Source organism: Oncorhynchus gorbuscha, linkage group LG12 (genome assembly GCF_021184085.1).
Source record: "Oncorhynchus gorbuscha isolate QuinsamMale2020 ecotype Even-year linkage group LG12, OgorEven_v1.0, whole genome shotgun sequence".
Taxonomy (NCBI): domain Eukaryota; kingdom Metazoa; phylum Chordata; class Actinopteri; order Salmoniformes; family Salmonidae; genus Oncorhynchus; species Oncorhynchus gorbuscha.
The window spans coordinates 40638260-40658490 of NC_060184.1; the positions used below are offsets into that span (position 1 = coordinate 40638260).

The 20231-nt window shown below is 43.9% G+C and overlaps 1 protein-coding gene across 1 annotated transcript in view; it reads left to right on the forward strand.

Annotated features, from left to right (window-relative positions):
- Positions 1-1038: 1038 nt before the first annotated feature.
- LOC123991010 (major facilitator superfamily domain-containing protein 2B-like) overlaps positions 1039-20231 on the forward strand; it is a 44200-nt gene continuing 25007 nt past the window's right edge. The window contains exons 1-6 of the mRNA XM_046292113.1: positions 1039-1171; positions 1539-1710; positions 7392-7568; positions 8100-8396; positions 12591-12716; positions 12851-12975. Of these exons, the coding sequence (XP_046148069.1) occupies positions 8310-8396; positions 12591-12716; positions 12851-12975 (338 nt within the window). The 5' untranslated portion in view covers positions 1039-1171; positions 1539-1710; positions 7392-7568; positions 8100-8309. The remainder of the gene's footprint in view (positions 1172-1538; positions 1711-7391; positions 7569-8099; positions 8397-12590; positions 12717-12850; positions 12976-20231) is intronic.

Genomic DNA, 20231 nt, shown 5'->3' on the forward strand with positions numbered 1-20231 from the left:
ACGTTCCACTGCAGTCTTGGAAAAGATGAGGTGGATTGAGATGCAGCCCAGGGAAAAAAGTAGTTTAAAAATGGGGATTTTGATGGAGATTTGTTTATTATTTATTACTGCAGCCCTCATCCTCCACATACAACACCCCCAAAGCACACACAACCCTGGGTCGCTCGTCTTTTCAGTTCACTGCAGCCAGCGACTGGAACGAAGCTGCAACAAACACTCAAACTGGACAGTTTTATCTCCATCTCTTCATTCAAAGACTCATTGGACACTGGCAGTTGTGTCTGCTTCATGTGATGCATTGTTGCCTCTACCTTCTTGCCCTTTGTGCTGTTGTCTGTGCCCAATAATATTTGTACCATGTTTTGTGCTGCTGTCATGTTATGTTGCTGCCATGCTATGTTATTGTCTTAGGTCTGTCTCTATGTAGTGTTTTTGTAATGAATACTCAGGGAGAAAAAGGTGTAGATTCATGGCAGGTGTTTATTTCACCTAGGACTGAAGGCTATAACTGGTTGACACAAACGAGCTAGGAAAAGGCTTAGTAGAGTCAAAACAAACAATACTTCACAAAGGCACAAACAGAATGAACTGAACTAAATAAGGAGCTGATGAGACCAGGTGTGTAAATAACACTGGTGAAATCAATGAACAAAAATGAAAGGCAGGGCTACGTTCAAGAACACAAAGAAACAGGGCTACGTTCAAGAACACAACGAAACAGAACACAAGGTTGACTAAGAAAATAAATACAGAACCTTACAGTTGTGGTATCTCTCTGGTCGTGATGTGTGTTTTGTCCTATATACACATATATATATATATATATATACACATATATATATATATATATATATATATATATATATATATATATATATATTAATCCCAGCCCCTGTCCTCGCAGACAGAAGGCATTTAGCTGGGCCGTCATTGTAAATAAGAATTTGTTCTAAACTGACTTGCCTAGTTAAATAAAGGTTAAATTTTAAAAAAATACATTACGCTAATTGGATTTCCAAGGGGCGCGGATATTGCTGTAGAGGGTTTCAATGCCATGATATTCGATATTTAAAGCCACACGGAGGGACAACGAGACATAAGAGAGAGCAGGACACAAGGAGAGTCGATGTGAAAGCTACTGCACAGCTGGACAACCCATAGAACTAGACAGGTATTTTCTTTAGGCTACCATGGGTCTGCCAGGCAGACTGTCAGCGGGGTCCTGTAGTAAAAGGGGACACATTTCCCATCCGCAACATTTTTAATAGCACTACGATTGCCTGGAATTACCTAACTTTAAGTCCCATTTTATATTTTCCAAACTGTCTTTTTACCTGATCCGCTACAGAAATTTGATTTGCACATTCCTCTTCACGCATTATTTAGCATTATCTGAAACATATACGGAGTAATGCGTTTATATGCATGATTTCACGATGGTGATATATTTGCAGGCAGTCATTTTACTGGCAAGGGCGGACTGAATGTTTGGAATGTGTGAGGACATCTTAAGGGTTTGGCTGGGTTCTCCCTTTCAGATATCTGTGCCCCGGTTGCTGGCAGCGTGTCTGAGAGAATGCAGTGTAGTTGACTGCTCAGCGGTTTGACGTCTTGTTGTGAAAGAAGGGATGCTGCGAAGAGGAGAGAAGAGAACAGTCAGGTCTTCTGTGGGACAGGAGGTGCGCTGAATGTATCGTTGAACAAAGACTCGTGAGTGAGATTAACCTTTGAACAATATAAAAAGCATCGGATATATTAGATCACATTTTAAAACTGGTTAGTATGGGATTGTTCTAACTATGCACCTGACATTTGCCTATTTGGTGACAATCATACTAGTTTATAATTAAACGTGCCCAGATTTATGCCTGTAACCTGTATAAAGTGTGTGTCTATGTATCACAGTCTCTGGTGTGTTTGTGCGTGTGTGCCCGTCCCTCATGAATCAGATTAGAATGCAATGTAAACCTACATCGCAGCCACGTAGGCCTGTCGATCATAGCATAACGTTAAAACATTCAACCGGGCTGCATATAATGCATTCCTCTAGCCTAACACCATCTGCTTTTGACCTGCATGGGAAACCAATCCAGCCAACTTTCACTCAACTCTCATTCGGATTTGGTGTTTGGTGAGGTGCCAGCATCACATAGCATGGAGGCAAAGAGGAAGAAGATTGAATACATTAACATTCACTGTGGGGAAAAGTAACTTATTATGATAGCTGGAAAGTTATGCCAACAATGTCACCAGACAGCAATGTAAGTGACACATGTGCAATGGATCATTAATCACATAGATTCTGTCATTGAGACAGCAGAATGAGAAAGTGTGTGTCTGTTTGAGGGGCTGCGCTGCTCTCTTATCGGGGAGAAAGGTAGAGAGAAGCCTGATACCATCGTTTTTTCTCAGATCTCATTGTGACCACTGCGGGCTGATTTTTGCTCAAATCTGTCGATTGAAATTAGAACTCGTTTTAAACATACTGTACGCTGAAGTTACACTGCCTTTAAGGTCAAATAATGTTTATTGATCATCTTAAGAGCATAATTTTTCATGGTGGCTGATAATTAGAACATGTCCAAACAACCTCTGCTTCATTACATAAGCCTACCCACAGTACCTGTAAAAAGTTTGGACACACCTGCCTTATTCCAGGGTTTTTCTTCATTTGACTATTTTCTGCATTGTAAAATAAGTGATATCAAAACTATGAAATAACACATGGAATCATGTAGTAACTAAAAAGGGTGTTTGTAACGATTTTGGAAATGAGCAGACCAAGGCGCAGAGTGAATTGAGTTCCACATACATTTACATTTAAGTCATTTAGCAGACGCTCTTATCCAGAGCGACTTACAAATTGGTGCATTCACCTTATGACCTTTAATTACAAAGTGAAACTAGAAACAAAACTTAAAGACCGTGACGACGTAGTGCTCAAACACACAAACAATATTCCACAAATGCAGGTGGGGAAAGGCCTACCTAAATTTGATCCCTAATTAGAGGCAACGATTACCAGCTGCCTCTAATTGGGAATCACACAAACCACCAGCCTAGAAATCTATAAACCAGAACCTCCCCAGTCACGCTCTGACCTAAACACCATAGAGAACTGAGGGCTCTCTATGGTCAGGGCTTGGCAGTGTTAAACAAATCAAGTGACCCTTTGGCTTGATGACAGCTTTTCACACTGTTGGCATTTTCTCAAACAGCTTCATGAAGTAGTCACCTGGAATGCATTTAAATTAAAAGGTGTACCTTGTTGAAAGTTAATTTGTGGAATTTCTTTCCTTAATGCATTTGAACCAATCTGTTGTGTTGTGACAATGTAGGGGTGGTATACAGAAGATAGCCCTATTTGGTAAAATACCAAGTCCATATTATGTCAAGAACAGCTAAAATAAGCAAAGAGCAATTACGGTCCATCACTACTTTCAGACATTAAGGTCAGTCAATGAGGAACAGTTCAAGAACTTTGAAAGTTTCTTCAAGTGCAGTTGCGAAAACCGTCAATCGCTATGATGAAACTGTCTCTAATGAGGACCGCCACAGGAAAGGAAGACCCAGAATTACCTCTGCTGCAGAGGATAAGTTCATTAGAGTTACCAGTCTCAGAAATCTGCAATTAACTGCACCTCACATTGCAGCCCAAATAAACGCTTCACAGAGTTCAAGTGACAGACACATCTCAACATCAACTGCTCAGAGGAGGCTGCGTGAATCAGGCCTTCATGGTCGAATTGCTGCGAAGAAACCACTACTAAAGGACACCAATAAGAAGAGGAGACTTGCGTGGGCCAAGAAACACGTGCAATGGACATTAGACTGGTGGAAATCTGTCCATTAGTCTGATGAGTCCAAATTTGAGACTTTTGGTTCCAACCCGCTGTGTCTTTGTGAGACGCAGAGTTAGGTGAACGGATGATATCCGCATGTGTGGTTCCCACCGTGAAGCATGGAGGAGGTGTGATGGTGTGGGAGTACTTTGCTGGTGACACTGTTGTGATTTATTTAGAATTCAAGGCACACTTAATTAACCAGAATGGCTACAACAGAATTCTACAGCGAAACGCCATTCTATCTGTCACGCCTTGGTCATTGTATTTTGTGTTTTTGGTATATGTTTGGGTAGGCCAGGGTGTGACATGGGTTTATATGTTGTGTTTCGTATTGGGGTTTGCATTAATTGGGATTGTGTATGATTAGGGGTGTGTCTAGTTAGGCTTGGCTGCCTGAGGCGATTCTCAATTGGAGTCAGGTGATTCTCGTTGTCTCGGATTGGGAACCGTATTTAGGTAGTCTGAGTTCGCTTTGTATTTTGTGGGTGTTTGTTCCTGTCTCTGTGTTGTAGTCACCTGTAATTAGTTTCACATTTCGTTTGTTGTTTTCTTATATCAGTTATTTCATGTACCGCGATACTTTCATTAAAGTCATGAGTAACCTACACGCTGCATTTCGGTCTGACTCTCTTCATTCAACAGACGAACGTCGTTACAGAAACACCCACCACTCACAGACCGAGCAGCGTGTGAACTGGCAGGAGCTAAAGGACGACGTTATGGACAGCAGAAGCATGGATTATACGACGTGGGAGGAAATCGACAGGTGGGCGGCCGACCCGGAGAGAGTGCAGGAGCCCGCCTGGGAAGAGGGCTACAGGCTAATGGAGTTTAAAAGGAAAACACGGAGACGCAGAGCGAAAACCGAAAGTAGCGGGGGAGAGCGCAGAGAGAGAGTGGCTGAGTCAGGAGTCAGACCTGAGCCTACTCTCCCAGTTAATCGTGAAGAGCAGTTGCAGTGGGAGAGGCTGCACCACTTGGAGATTTGGACATGGGAGGAGGAATTAGACGGAAAAGGACCCTGGGCGCAGCCGGGAGAATATCGCCGTCCCAAGGAGGAAATAGAAGCAGCTAAAGCGGAGAGGCGCAGGTATGAGGAGGCAGCACGGCGACGCGGTTGGAAGCCGGAAAAACAGCCCCAAAAAAATTATTGGGGGGAGGCTAGAAGGGAGAATAGTTATGCCAGGTAGGAGACCTGCGCATACTCCCTGTGCTCACCGTTGGGCTAGAGAGACCGGGCAGGCACCGTGTTATGGTATGGAGCGCACGGTGTTTCCAGTGCGGGTGCAGAGCCAGGTGCGGCACATACCAGCCCTTCCTATTGGCCGGGCTAGAGTGGGCATCGAGCCAGGTAAGTTTGGGCAGGCTCGGTGCTCAAGAGCTCCAGTGCTTCTGCACGGTCCGGTCTATCCAGAGCCACCTCTACACACCAGTCCTCCGGTAGCAGCTCCCCGCACCAGGCTTCCTGTGCGTGTCCTCGCGCCAGTACCACCAGTTCCAGCACCACGCACCAGGCCTCCAGTGCGCCTCGCCTGTTCAGCGCAGCCAGCGCTTTTCTCCTCTCCGCTGCCGGAGTCTCCTGTCTGTCCAGCGCCGCCAGTGCTCCCAGTCGGCCCAGCGCGGCCAGTGCTCCCAGTCGGTCCAGCTCCGCCAGTGCTCCCAGTCTGCCCAGCGCCGCCAGTCTGCCCAGCGCCGCCAGTCTGCCCAGCGCCGCCAGTCTGCCCAGCGCCGCCAGCGCCGCCAGTCTGCCCAGCGCCGCCAGTCAGTCCAGCGTCGCCAGTCTGCCTGGATCCGCCAGAAGTGCCAGTCTGCCAAGATCTTCTAGATCAGCCAGACAACCTGAATCATCCAGTTCCACCAGCCAGCCAGGATTTACCGGAGCCTACTACCTGCCTGAGCTTCCTCTCAGTACTGGGCTTCCTCTCAGTACTGGGCTTCCTCTCAGTACTGGGCTTTCTCTCAGTACTGGGCTTTCTCTCAGTACTGGGCTTTCTCTCAGTACTGGGCTTCCTCTCAGCACCGGGCTTCCCCTCAGTACCGGGCTTCCCCTCAGTACCAGGCTGCTTCTGTCCCGAGCTGCCCCTCAGTCCCGGGCTTCCCCTCAGTACCGGGCTTCCCCTCAGTACCAGGCTGCTTCTGTCCCGAGCTGCCCCTCAGTCCCGGGCTGCCCCTCAGTCCCGGGCTGCCCCTCTGTCCCGGGCTGCCCATCTGTCCTGAGATGCCCATCTGTCCTGGGCTGCCCCTCTGTCCCGGGCTGCCCCTCTGTCCCGGGCTGCCCCTCTGTCCCGGGCTGCCCCTCTGTCCCGAGATGCCCCTCTGTCCTGAGATGCCCCTCTGTTCCGAGATGCCCCTCTGTCCCGAGCTGCCCCTCAGTTATGTGGGGATCTGGGTGAGGACTATTAGGCCATGGTCGGCGGAGAAGGTGGATGATCCCAGGACGCGAAGGGGAGGGACTAGGACATTTATGGAGTGGAGTCCACGTCCCGAGCCAGAACCGCCACCATGGACAGACGCCCACCCGGACCCTCCCTATGCTCTTGAGGTGCTTCCAGGAGTCCGCACCTTAGGGGGGAGTTCTGTCACGCCTTGGTCATTGTATTTTGTGTTTTTGGTATATGTTTGGGTAGGCCAGGGTGTGACATGGATTTATATGTTGTGTTTCATATTGGGGTTTGTATTAATTGGGATTGTGTATGATTAGGGGTGTGTCTAGTTAGGCTTGGCTGCCTGAGGCGATTCTCAATTGGAGTCAGGTGATTCTCGTTGTCTCGGATTGGGAACCGTATTTAGGTAGCCTGAGTTTGCGTTGTATTTTGTGGGTGTTTGTTCCTGTCTCTGTGTTGTAGTCACCAGATAGGCTGTAATTAGTTTCACGTTTTGTTTGTTGTTTTCTTATATCAGTTATTTCATGTACCGCGATACTTTCATTAAAGTCATGAGTAACCTACACGCTGCATTTCGGTCTGACTCTCTTCATTCAACAGACGAACGTCGTTACACTATCTGGTTTGAGCTTAGTGCGACTATTATTTATTTTTTCAATAGGAAAATGACCCAAAACACAGCTCCAGGCTGTGTAAGGGCTACTTGACCAAGAAAGAGACTGATGGAGTGCTGCATCAGATGACCTGGCCTTCACAATCACCCGACTTCAACCCAATTGAGATGGTTTGGGATGAGTTGGACCACAGAGTGAAGGAAAAGCAGAAAAAAGCATTCCAGGTGACTACCTGATGAAGCTGGTTGAGAGAATGCCAAGAGTGTGGAAAGCTGCCATCAAGGCAAAGGGTGGCTTCTTTGAAGAATCTAAAATGGAAAGTATATTTTGATTTGTTTAACACTTTATTGTTTACTACATGATTCCATATGTGTTATTTCATAGTTTTGATGTCTTCATTATTATTCTACAATGTAGAAAATAATGAGAATAAAGAAAAACCCTTGAATGAGTAAGTGGTACTGTATGTTATTATAACCCTGTAATGACTATAATGTCAATGTTATTATCACCTTCTGTGATTGTGCTACCACTGTTGACCACTGGAGGCGCATGTCCCGCTGTGAGACTCGGTGAATGAAGTGGAACAGCACTGTCTGTCAAACACCGCAGTCTCCTTCTGCTCTACTGCTGGAATCTGCCTGCATGCGACTCTCTCCCTGTATCTCTCTGAGCCTGCGATCCACTGAGTGCCTCTACTTTTCTCTTGTCGCAGCATCACTCAGGTAAAGCCAATACAGACCTCTCTTTCTATTATTGTATTCTTGCTTATTGTTTACCTGGGATGTGATTGAGATAATGACCGAGATTTGAGGTTGTAAGAGATGTGTTCACTTATGGCAAAACTGCTATGATATAGTAAAATAAATGATTGTTTGTTATATGTGTTCGGTAGATTCTGTTTGTGGCAGCACAATTTCACCACGTCAAATTCCTGGTACATGCAAATGTATTTGGCGAATAAAGGTGATTCTGATTCCGAGATAGCCTCGCTCATAAACAAAAATACAGAATATTTGCAAGCATATTTCCATGTGTTTTGCCTACCAATATAGGGTGTCACATTTTCTTCATCCTATCTTAATAATGATACATGAAGACATGGCATCTCTTAATTAGATGTATTAATGTGATGCAGTGTTGCTGGCTGACATAAATACATGTGAAATAGAGATCAGGGTGAAACAGGGGATGGTTATGTGTGTGTTTACAGTATGTGTGGGTTCTGCCTAACTGCCCTTCCCTCTCTGGCTCAGTTCCAGCCCCTGAGCACTGAACACAGGGCAGCATGTGAGTGGCAGCAGAATTGAGCAGCCTCCCGTCCTCCCGAACACACACAGGAACACCAGCTCATCCCCGGCCGTCACTTAGAGTCACACACACACATACTTACGCTCACACTCAGACACACACACTTTCAGACTCAGAGAGACACACATTCACTCACATTCACATAGGAGCCAGCCATGGCGAAGGGAAAGAGGGTACCCCATACCCCAGCAGGAAAACTCTTCAAGCCCCCAGAGCCAGCTTTCAACAAGCCCCCCCACCAGGTAAGGAAACACTGCTTTTATTTAGTGAATCAGTTGGCTAGTTTACCCCTGGACTGACATCTCAGGGGACGTTCATGTTCCTTTGGTTTGGCTTTCTGGCGTGCTGTTATACAATGCCTGGATATTTGAGAGATTGAGGGCAGGGAGTTAGTTAATTAAATTGAACATCAGTTGAATTGTGATAATACTACTTACAGCTTAGGACCAGACACAGAGGATGTTTCTCTCTCTGTTGGATGGATGATATTGGTGTAAGTTCACCCTGAGTGCTTTTTGGGTACCAGTAAGACTGCCTGAATGTCAGAAAGAGACATTCCTGTGAAAGAATGCAGTGTGTGTGTGTGTGCCAGTGAAAATATGTGAAGCCGTGTACTCGTGTGAGTAAATGGAATGCTTACTTATTGATGGTATTCCAGCACACATGCCCAGGGGCGGAAGGCAATGACAGACGAGGAGCCAAACCTTTATTTTACTATACCACCAGTTCATTATAATACAGATGTAGCCTATTGTGTTTCATTATACCTCCAGTGCATTGATACAGACAAAAATAAGTACTCTACATCGTCTTCTATGTTTAGATTCACACTGGCTTATTCACTGCTGGAAATTCAATATTGTTTGGCTGCAATTATTGCTCAGCAATGTGTTTAATGCTGTCCTAATTCAGTGAATAGCCATTGAAGAAAAGCGATGTAATATTTACACCGTTTTTCTGAAAGAATGGATGCAGCGTGACCTTGAGCTGTGTGTGTGTGTGTGTGTGTGTGTGTGTGTGTGTGTGTGTGTGTGTGTGTTCATGTGAGTGTGGAGGAGCTGTGTGTACAGCATGGCCCTTATGAATGATATGTGTGTGACCTGGGTGAATTATACATGCTAAAGCAGAGGCTGAAACAGAGGAGACTAAAGCCCCTAATGCAGGGTTCCCCAAATGGCGGCCCACAGGTGTTTATTTTGCTGTTGGACATTAAAGACTGTACAAACACCAGCAAATGAGCTCTAAGTGATTAAAATGTTGGAAATCTGTTCCAAAGTATTCCCACACATAATAGAGAGATGTGTAATCGTAAACAAATGTAAGCAAGGTTTGAAATTATTATGTTTTAGTCAAATATTATATCTGTTTGGGCTTCTTGCGGTCAATTTGCAGTTAAACAAATTATTTGTAATTATTTGTAGTTGATGATCCCTGCCCTAACAGTCACCTGTCACAGTGAGTCCCTCAGCTTCAGCCAGGCCCTCTGGTGGTCAATCACCAGAACACAGCTGACAGCTCCAGACAGGAGAGGAGAGGGACTTGTTTGACTTCTCTATTACTGTGTTTAAGTGCTTTCAGAATAAGTATGTTACATGTTGTAATCCTTGTGAGTTAAATTATGTATGCCAAGTCTGTGTCCAATCTCTTGGCATCACAGAGGCCAGAACTTCACACTCTGGTTCCATCCTAACACTTTCACACACACACACACACACACACACACACACACACACACACACACACACACACACACACACACACACACACACACACACACACACACACACACACACACACACACACACACACACACACACACCAACCATAAAATCTGCCTTTTAAGGCCAATGTCAAATTGTATGAGGAAATTCTACTGCTTGTAAACCTTTATGTAAAGCTCTAAACCAGCTTTATTTCTTTATACAACCAGCTTTATCTATCACACGCATACAGTACACACACTCAATCTGTGAATGCTGACAGAAGTGGGAAAAGCAATCAAACATATTCACTATTCCCTACTCATCCTCTGTGTGCGTCACAGTCAGCTAATAACTAAGATCCTCTTTAAAAACATAAAGGCACGTAGCCAGAGTCGCTTTTTTTCCCCCACTTCATCATCATTAACAAAGTAATTTACTTTGGGAATTTGCCCCATTTTCCCAGAGCCACAGTATGCTGATGGTCTGTTCTCTCTGAGGTGCTTTTATGTGTGTGTGTGTGTGTTTATGCAGTTATAGGAAGCTAGATAACGTGTGTTCAGACAGCGGAGGGATATCCTGTTTACATCTTCAATCATAAGACCTCAGTAAATAAGACTGTAGTCAGACTCTCTCTGTGTCTGTGTATAGAGCTAGGCAAGCGCCACTAATGAATGCTATCAGGCCCTGACTATCTGGTATGAAGTTAAGATAAATCCTTGTTTGATGACCTGTGGACTATTTAACCTTCTTGTACAAAGAGAGAGCCTAAAACGACATGGCCTCTTTACAGTACACTCTTAGAAAAGAAGGTGCTAACTAGAACCAAAAAGGGTTCTTTGGCTGTCCCTATTGGAGAACCCTTTGAAGAAACCCATTTGGTTCCAGGTGGAACCCTTTTAGGTTATATGTAGAACCCTTTCCACAGAGGGTTCTACATGGAACCCTAAATAGTTTTATCTGGAACCAAAAAGGGTTCTACTTGGAACCAAAAATGGTCATCCTATAGGGACAGCCGCAGAACCCTTTTGGAACCCTTTTTCCCAAGAGTGTAGCTCTGTTTTCTGGGTTTACCCCCTCAGTGTGGAGTATGTTATGGGGATACAAGCAGTGACGGCGAGTCCAACTACGTAGCTGTATTGCAGATGAGGGTAAAAGTCATAGACACACTTGATGTTGAACCAAGACGTCACTGATCTGGCACAGACCATTGGGATATTAAGACCCTTAATCAGTTAACCAGTGTTTTCCGTAGAAACCAAAGACTTGTCTTGTCTTCCCATTTAGAGCTAACTGCAGTGAGGATGAGTGGAAGGGGTCGAGACTAAGTAGAGACTGAGAGTTTTGAAGTTAATCCACATGCTACTCTTTCCTTACTCATAACCCGCTTGTCTTGCTGTGTTTTAAATAATTACACAGCTCCCTTCTAGAATTGTCATTCTAGAAACCATCAATGTTCTCTTGAGGAGACGAAAGAAGATCAAATAAAGTCAGCCAGATAATGACAGTGTGTTGAAGGGCTTTGGACTGTGGTTGGTCTGTAGTTGTTTTGGTGATATCTTTCTTTCATAAAGCCTGAAAGGCCTACAGTTGTTGGCAGCGAGGTAACCCACCCATAACTGTAATGTATGGAAACAACAAAGGTTAGCGGGAGAGAGAGAGAGTGTGGAGAGAGATGGGGGAAGGGAAAAAAAGAAAGGAGAGAGAGAGAGAGAGTTCACTTGCTTTGGCAATGTTACCATATGTTTTCCATGGCAATAAATCCCTTAGATTGAAATTGAATTGAGAGAGCGCGAGAGAAAGATATGTATATACTGTATGTACATATAGAGAGCGCGAGAGAAAGATATGTATATACTGTATGTACATATAGAGAGCGCGAGAGAAAGATATGTACATACTGTATGTACATATAGAGGGAGAGAGAGACGGAAGGAAAGACATTGTACCGTGCCGTGTGTGTTTCCGTGTCTGTCTCCGAGATGTTCATAACAGTCGTAAATATCGGGCTGTCCAGGAGCCTGCTATTTCATGTGTAAGGATGGAAACATCTCTGATCATCCCCTGATCATAAGTGTTAGGGTTAGTTGAAATGGTGTTGACCGTTATTGAACCTCTACTGAACGTCAACAAACCATCTACTTGGGACTATCCAAATAAAGTATTACCCTTTCCATCTCACTAAACAATGTTGCAAGTCATATTTGGACATATATGTCATATACTATTTGGACAAGGAAGTTAGTCATGGTCTATGACATAAGGTCAAACTTCTGTAGCGAACTTTATGTGAATGGCGCTCAGTGATGTCCCTGACATCACAGTGGACAATCTATTTCTGAAAATAGAATTCTAAAGACACAGAAAGGAGGCACATTTTTATCTCCAGTTCTGTGGTTCTGAATGTTTTGGGGACGCCACAAATCCAGCGCCCTGCTGTCACAGACTCACTCTGCTGCAAAATCTGTATTTCTTATCCACAAAGATAGCTTCCACCTTCAGATTTGTTTCCTGCTAGTATCTTATCTGAGGCTACTATTTAGGCTACATAGCCATGGCTAGCAAACACAATTATTGTCTTTACACGGTAAAGAAAGACGGAGTAGTCAACTGTATCTCATCGGCTTTGCATATCACTTATTTGACTATTTCTCCGATAATGCACCTCCATGAAATGTGTGAGTGATAGGCCTAACTGACTTGTAACTCTCAGATATTTCTTCTGCACGTCCGTAGACTGTGCTGGACCAGAGGCTGTCTTTCTGCAGTAAACTGTGTTTCGCCATCGGAGGAGCCCCCAATCAGGTGGCCGGCAGTGCTACGGCATTCTTCCTCCAAATCTACCTGCTGGATGTCGCCCAGGTAACACATCTTTGTGTGTCACTCTCTTTTTCTCTTCCTATTTTCTCTCTCTCTCTTTCCCTCTCTCCCTCTTTTTCCTTCTTTCCCTCCTTTCTGTGTCTTCTAACTCCATTCCTCTGTTAACTCCTCCCCAGATCAACCCGTTCCAGGCCTCCATGGTTCTGTTCATAGGGAAGGCATGGGGAGCCATGACCGACCCCGTTGTCGGCTTCTTCATCACCAAGAGCAAGTGGACCAGGATAGGCAGACTCATGCCCTGGTGAGGCCATACACACATCAATCACTGATTGCACAGAGTGCACACACCTGGTTTCCCAAGGGAAAAAAACAGCAGAGCAGCTCCAGAGGACCACAGATCTTAGTGTTTATATACACCCTGAGAAATGCTACCTATAAATGCTAGGCTTCACATTCGGACTCTATTGAATTATACTAACGCTTTTCCCCGTGGCTGACGTGAGTAAAAGTTTTAAACATTTTAATACTCGCAAGGTCCACCGGGCCAGACGGAATAACAGGGCACGTTCTCAATGCATGCCCAGACCAGCTGGCAAGTGTCTTCACTGACATTTTCAATCTCTCCTCGTCCCAGTATGTAATCCCAACTGACCACCATTGTCCCTGTCCCTAAGAGCTCCAAGGTAAACTGCCTAAATGACTATCGCCCTGTAGCACTCACATCTGCAATTAGGAAATGCTTTGAAAGGACGGTCATAACACACATCAACACCATCATCCCAGACACCCTGGACCCACTCCAATTAGCATACTGCCCTGACAGATCCACAGACGACACAATCTCAATTGCACTTCACACTGCCCTCTCCCACCTGGACAAGAAGGGAAATAACTATGTGAGATTTCTGTCCATAGACTACAGCTCAGATTTCAACATCATAGTCCCCTCCAAGCTAAGGACCCTGGGACTGAACACCTCCCTCTGTAACTGGATCCTGGACTTCCTGACGGGATGGCCCCAGGTGGTGAGGGTAGACAACAACCCCCCCCCCCGCCACGCCGTCCCTCAGATTGTGTGCTTAGTCCCCTCCTGTACTCCCTGTTCACTCACGAGTGCGTGGCCACGCACGACTCCAACACCATCATCAACTCTGCTGATGACACGATGGTGGTTGGGCTGTTTATCTGCGGCAATGAGACAGCCTACTGGGTGGAGGTCATAAACTTGGCAGTGTTGTGCCATGACAACAACCTTTTCTTAAGACCAAAGACCTGATTGTGGACGACAGTAGAAAGAGTGGAGCGCACGCCCCCATCCATATCGACAAGGCTGTAGTGGAGCCGGTCGAGAGCTTCACGTTCCTTGGTATCCATTTCACTAAGGACTTTACATGGTCAACTCAAACCCGCACAGTCGTGAAGAGGGCATGAAAGCGCTTCTTCCCCCTTAGGAGGTTGAACAGATTTTTCATGGGCCCTCGGATCCTCAAAACGTTCGACAGCTGCACCATCGAGAGCATCTTGACTGGCTGCATCACCACTTGGTATGGCAATTGCACCACCCTCGACCGCAAAACGCTACAGAGGGTGGTGCAGGCAGCTCAGTACATCACTGGGGCCGAGCTCCCTGCCATCATTGATCTCTATATCAGGTGGTGTCAAAGGAAGGTCTAAAAAAATTGCCAAAGACTCCAGCACCCAAGCCATAGACTGTTTACTCTGCCACCCTCCGGCAAACGGTACCGGAGCATCGGCTCTCCGACCAACAGGCTGTGAAACAGCTTCTACCCCCTATGTCATAAGTTTGCTCAATAGTTCATTAATGGTTACCCAGACTATCTCCACTGACCCTATCTTACACCGGTGTTTCACATACACAATACTATACAGTATATACACACTCACACACACTACACTCTCACACGACCCACACACATTCACAGACAATACACACACACACACACACACGCAGAGAGACAGACACATAAACGCACACACACACACACACGCAGAGAGACAGACACAAACACACACACTTGCACACTCATCTGTTCTTTATTCTTACTTTTATTATTATATATCCTGATGCCTAGTCAATTTTTAGTGTTATTATTATCTATTATCTATCACTTCACCCTGCCTTCATTACATATCTACCTCAAATACCTCGTACCCCTGCACATCGTCTATATACAGTGGCAAGAAAAAGTATGTGAACCCTTTGGAAATACCTGGATTTCTGAATAAATTGGTCATCAAATTTGATCTGATCTTCATCTAAGTCACAACAATAGACATATAGTGTGCTTAAACTAATAACACACAAATTATTGTGTTTTTCTTGTCCATATTGAAGACAGAATTTAAACATTCACAGTGTAGGTTGGAAAACCCCTAGGTGTCGCGACTTCCTCCGAAGTCGGTCCCCTCTCCTTGTTCGGGCGGCGTTCGGTGGTCGACGTCACCGGCCTTCTAGCCATCGCCGATCCTATTCTTGCTATTCACAAGAAGCATTGCCTGATGTGAACCATGCTTCAAACAAAAGAGATCTCAGAAGATCTAAGATTAAGAATTGTTGCCATGCATAAAGCTGGAAAGGGTTCCAAAATAATCTCTAATAGTCAGTCAACGGTAAGACAAATTGTCTATAAATTGAGAAATATCAGCACTGTTGCAACTCTCCCTAGGAGTGACTGTCCTGCAAAGATGACTGCAAGAGCACAGCGCAGAATGTTCAATGAGGTTAAGAAGAATCCTGGAGTGTCAGCTAAAGACATACAGAAATTTCTGGAACATGCTAACATGTCTGTTGATGAGTCTACACTATGTAAAACACTAAACAAGAATGGTGTTCATGGGAGGACACCACGGAAGAAGCCACTGCTGTCCAGAAAACCCCATTGCTGCACGTCTGAAGCTCGCAAAAGAGCACCTGGATGTTCCACAGCGCTACTGGCAAAATATTATATGGACAGATTAAACTACAGTTGATTTGTTTGGAAGGAACACACAACAATATGTGTGGAGAAAAAAAGGCACAGCACACCAACATCAAAACCTCATCTCAACTGTAAAGTATGGTGGAGGGAGCATCATGGTTTGAGGCTGCTTTGCTGCCTCAGGGCCTGGACAGCTTGCTATCATCTACGGAGAAATGAATTCCCAAGTTTATCGAGGCATTTTGCAGGAGAATGTAAGGCGATCTGTCCACCAATTGAAGGTCAACAGAAGTTAGGTGATGCAACAGGACAACAACCCAAAATACAGAGGTAAATCAACAACACAATGGCTTGAACAGAAGACAATACGCCTTCAGTATTGGCCCAGTCAGTGTCCTGACCTCAACCCAGTTGAATTGCTGTGGCATCACCTCAAGAGAGCGGTTCACACCAGACATCCCAAGAATATTGCTGAACTGAAACAGTTTTGTAAAGAGGAATGGCCCAATATTTCTCCTGACCGTTGTGCAGGTCTGATCCGCAACTACAAAAAAATGTTTGGTTGAGGTTATTGCTGCCAAAGGAGGGTCAACCAGTTACTAAATCCAAGGGTTCACATACTTTTTCCACCCTGCGCTGTGAATGTTTACCCAGTGTGTTCAATAAAGACATGAAAATGTATCATTGTTTGTGTGTTATTGGTTTAAGCAGACTGTGGTTGTCTATTGTTGTGACCTAGATGATGATCAGATCAAATTGTGTGACCAATCAATGCAGGACTCCAGGTATTTTCAAAGGGTTCACATACTTTTACTTGCCACTGTACCTGTATTTTCTTGTTATTATTTAACTCTGCATCGTTGGGAAGGGCTCGTTAGCAAGCATTTCACGGTTAAGTCTATACCTGTTGTGTTTAGTGCATGTGACGAATACATTTTAATTTGATATTTGTAATCCACAGCTGTACCCTTATAACTGTAGACCTGCAGAGAGTGTTTACCAAAAGCAACCACATCAAACTTAACCGTAACCCTAGGTGTCAGCTCTAAAGTGTGCGTGTGTCAGCTCAAAGCTGTGTAAACGTACTGGCTTGACACGACTCGCTTACAAGAAGTACTGGTTGAGTACTTAGTGCTGATTCTGATGTGACTGAGGTAGTGCTGTATAAGCTTTACAAGGCATAGATTACTGACAAGCTGACAGGCTGGAGAGATACCAGATCACAGCATTACTGATTTGATGACTACTGTATGTGTGTCTGTGTGTCCTGAGTGTTTTTGTGGCAGAACGCTGGGGACATCCGTTTGTGTGTGTGTGATGATCATCAGCACCGTGAGAAAGCCAGACCCTCCCTCTAGTTAACTCCTGAGGGAATGGCCCCTCTAACTGTCAGACAGGAAGTCCCCTGGACCTGGGCTGTGACATCATCAGACAGACAGGAAGGGATCAGTATCTATGTCCTGAGCAGTTTGTGGCAGAACACCGGGGCTGTACCCGGTTGTGTGTGTGTGTGTGTGTGTCCTGAGCGGTTTATAACTGTGCCCAGTTGGTACCCCTGGGTACTACTGTGTTTAGGTTAGAGCCCGCCATGCCAACAGAGAGGAACGTTAAGATAAAACTGGGACATTTCACTCACCATTTCTGAGAGTGTGATGGAGCTGAAATCCCCTTCTTGCTTTGGTGTCAGTCTCTCTGTGTCTGCCTGGGTGCATGTGTTTTGCCCTACTTCCCTTTTTGACAAACTCCCATTGGATTATCTTACTACCCATCCTGTGAGCCATTTTACAGAACATTCTAACAGTCTATTCTAACATTATAACTGTTCCATTCAGTCACTGTGCCTTTTCAACCCTCCCATGACCAGCCTATACAGCAGCAGGCCCAACCCCAACCCCAGCCCCAACCCCAGCCCCAGTGCTAGGCAGCCCTATCACTCTCTTTGTGTGGCTGAACAATCACTAAGGACAGGCCTCTGTGTCACAGGGAGAGCTGGACTGTACCAGAACTCACCACTCTCTACCTCTCTCTACCGCTTTCTCTCTTTCTCTCTCTGTCCCCTCTCTACCTCGTTCTCCTGCTTTCTCTATCTCTCGCTTTCTCTATTAATCCCTCTATCTGTTTTTGTTTTTGTTTTTTTGGGGGGGTAGATCAGCTTTAATATTGCAGATAAATATTTTCTACAATGTAGAAAATAGTAAAAATAAAGAAACCCTGGAATGAGTAGATGTGTCCAAACTTTTGACTGGTACTGTGTCTATATATTTAAAAAATATATATATTTTATTATTTTCCCCTAACCCTACCACCCCTTCCCGAATTGAGGTCAACTAAAGGACAACAACACTTAGGGCTTCTACTTCCAGGTTATACGTCCTATATACATTTTACAGGCACAATGTATTTTACAATAGTTATTTTTTGTTTGTTTTTAATCCCAGCCTTCAGCTACCCTCAACCCCCTCCCTTCTGTCTCTGAAGACCATTCAGTTTGATTTCTATTTCCATATACTTTTAACTGTGCTGTTTCACAAAAGTTCTGAACCTATATACATTTTAATGACACAGTATATTATCTTCTTGTTTTTAGGCCCACCCTTCAGCCCCACAAAACCCCTCCCATCTAGCTCTTAACACCATCCAGTTTTTATTTATATTTGCCATATATTTTCAACTATGCTGTGATTTTTCACAAAGGTTCTGAACCTTTCTATTCTCATAGTTTCTACAGATTGTAAATTAAAGATACATTTTTTTACAATAATTATTATTATATTATTGATTGATTGACTATGACTTTTCAAATCACCCAGCAGAGCTATTTGCAGAGTTAGCTCCACGTAAATGTTGCAATTCTTCAGCCATATAATAAGTTAGATTTTTAAATTCTAAGTTTTGAATCCAGCATAATGTGCTTTGTAATCGGTACGTCAAAAATCTCTTCCCAACTATTTTGCATTCTGTATGGCACAGCTGTCAATTTTTTGGTCCTTAAATTAAACTGGTGTACTTTTTTCTTTATCAAAATTTTCTTTAACCAATTTTGGTCTTTAATGCTGGGCCGACAGACAAGTACCTTACTCCCCCTCCACTTGCTTCTTCCATTTTTGCGGTAATTGTAACGCTTGTCATCTGGGGAAGGAGAGGAGGACCAAGGTGCAGCGTGGTAAGTGTTCATATTTTTAAATATTTTAATGAACACTGAAAACAAAACAATAAACGAACAGTCCTGTAAGGTACAACACTAAAGAGAAAATAACCACACACAAAACACAATGGAAAACAGGCTACCTAAATATGGTTCTCATTCAACGATTGACAGCTGCCCCTGATTGAGAACCATACCATGCCAAACACAGAAATAGAAAATCATAGACAAACTAACATAGACAACCCACCCAACTCACGCCCTGACCGTACTAAAACAAAAGACAAAACAAGGGAACTAAGGGCAGAACGTGACAGTAATGCTGCAATTAGTTGGATGTAATTTTGGGTAGAGCAGACATTTCCATATATTTTTGTTAGCTGCATGTGGGACATAACTCCACCAGTCCTATTTATGATATCATTTACAATGTTTTACCTTTTTAAAATATTTTTTCCCCCCCAAAAGAATATTTTAAAACAATTAGTATATTTGAGTTTAGCCATAATATTTTTTGTATTAGTTCTGTCTTTTCAGGTGGATTAAACTGAAATTGCAAACCAACTTTCTCTGGCTTGTTTTAAAAATAGCGATATTTTAGAGATTATTTCATTTTCAAACAACCGAAAGAGAGAGGTTGTAATCTGAATAAAGGGGAAAAGGCCATTCTTGAACATGGGATGAGACATTTTTAGTAATCTGTTAGAGAACCAGTTTGGATTTGAGTATAACTTTTGTATGACTGAAGCCTTTAATGAGAGGTCTAATGCATTCATATTTAATCATTTCTGCCCTCGAGTTCATATTCATTATATAAATATGCCGTTTAGTTTTGACTGGCTTGCCATTCCAAATAAAATTGAATATTGTTTGCTCATATAATTTAAAAAACAGATCCCTAGGTGTAGGCAAAGCCATAAGCAAATAGGTACTCTGGGATATGACTAAAGGGTAAATCAGTGTGATTTTTCCACAAATAGACAGATAAATGTATTGTAGTGAGAATTTCTTTCTTTCGGGATACGAATACAGAGTATGTCCACATCACCGTTAAACCATTTTATTGGTAAACTACATTTTATTTTATTTAACCAGGTAGGCTAGTTGAGAACAAGTTCTCATTTGCAACTGCGACTTGGCCAAGATAAAGCATAGCAGTGTGAACAGACAACACAGAGTTACACATGGAGTAAACAATTAACAAGTCAATAACACAGTAGAAAAAAATGAGTCTATATACATTGTGTGCAAAAGGCATGAGGAGGTAGGTGAATAATTACAATTTTGCAGATTAACACTGGAGTGATAAATGATCAGATGGTCATATACAGGTAGAGATATTGGTGTGCAAAAGAGCAGAAAAGTAAATAAATCAAAACAGTATGGGGGTGTGAGGTAGGTAAAATTGGGTGGGCTATTTACCGATAGACTATGTACAGCTGCAGCGATCGGTTAGCTGCTCAGATAGCAGAT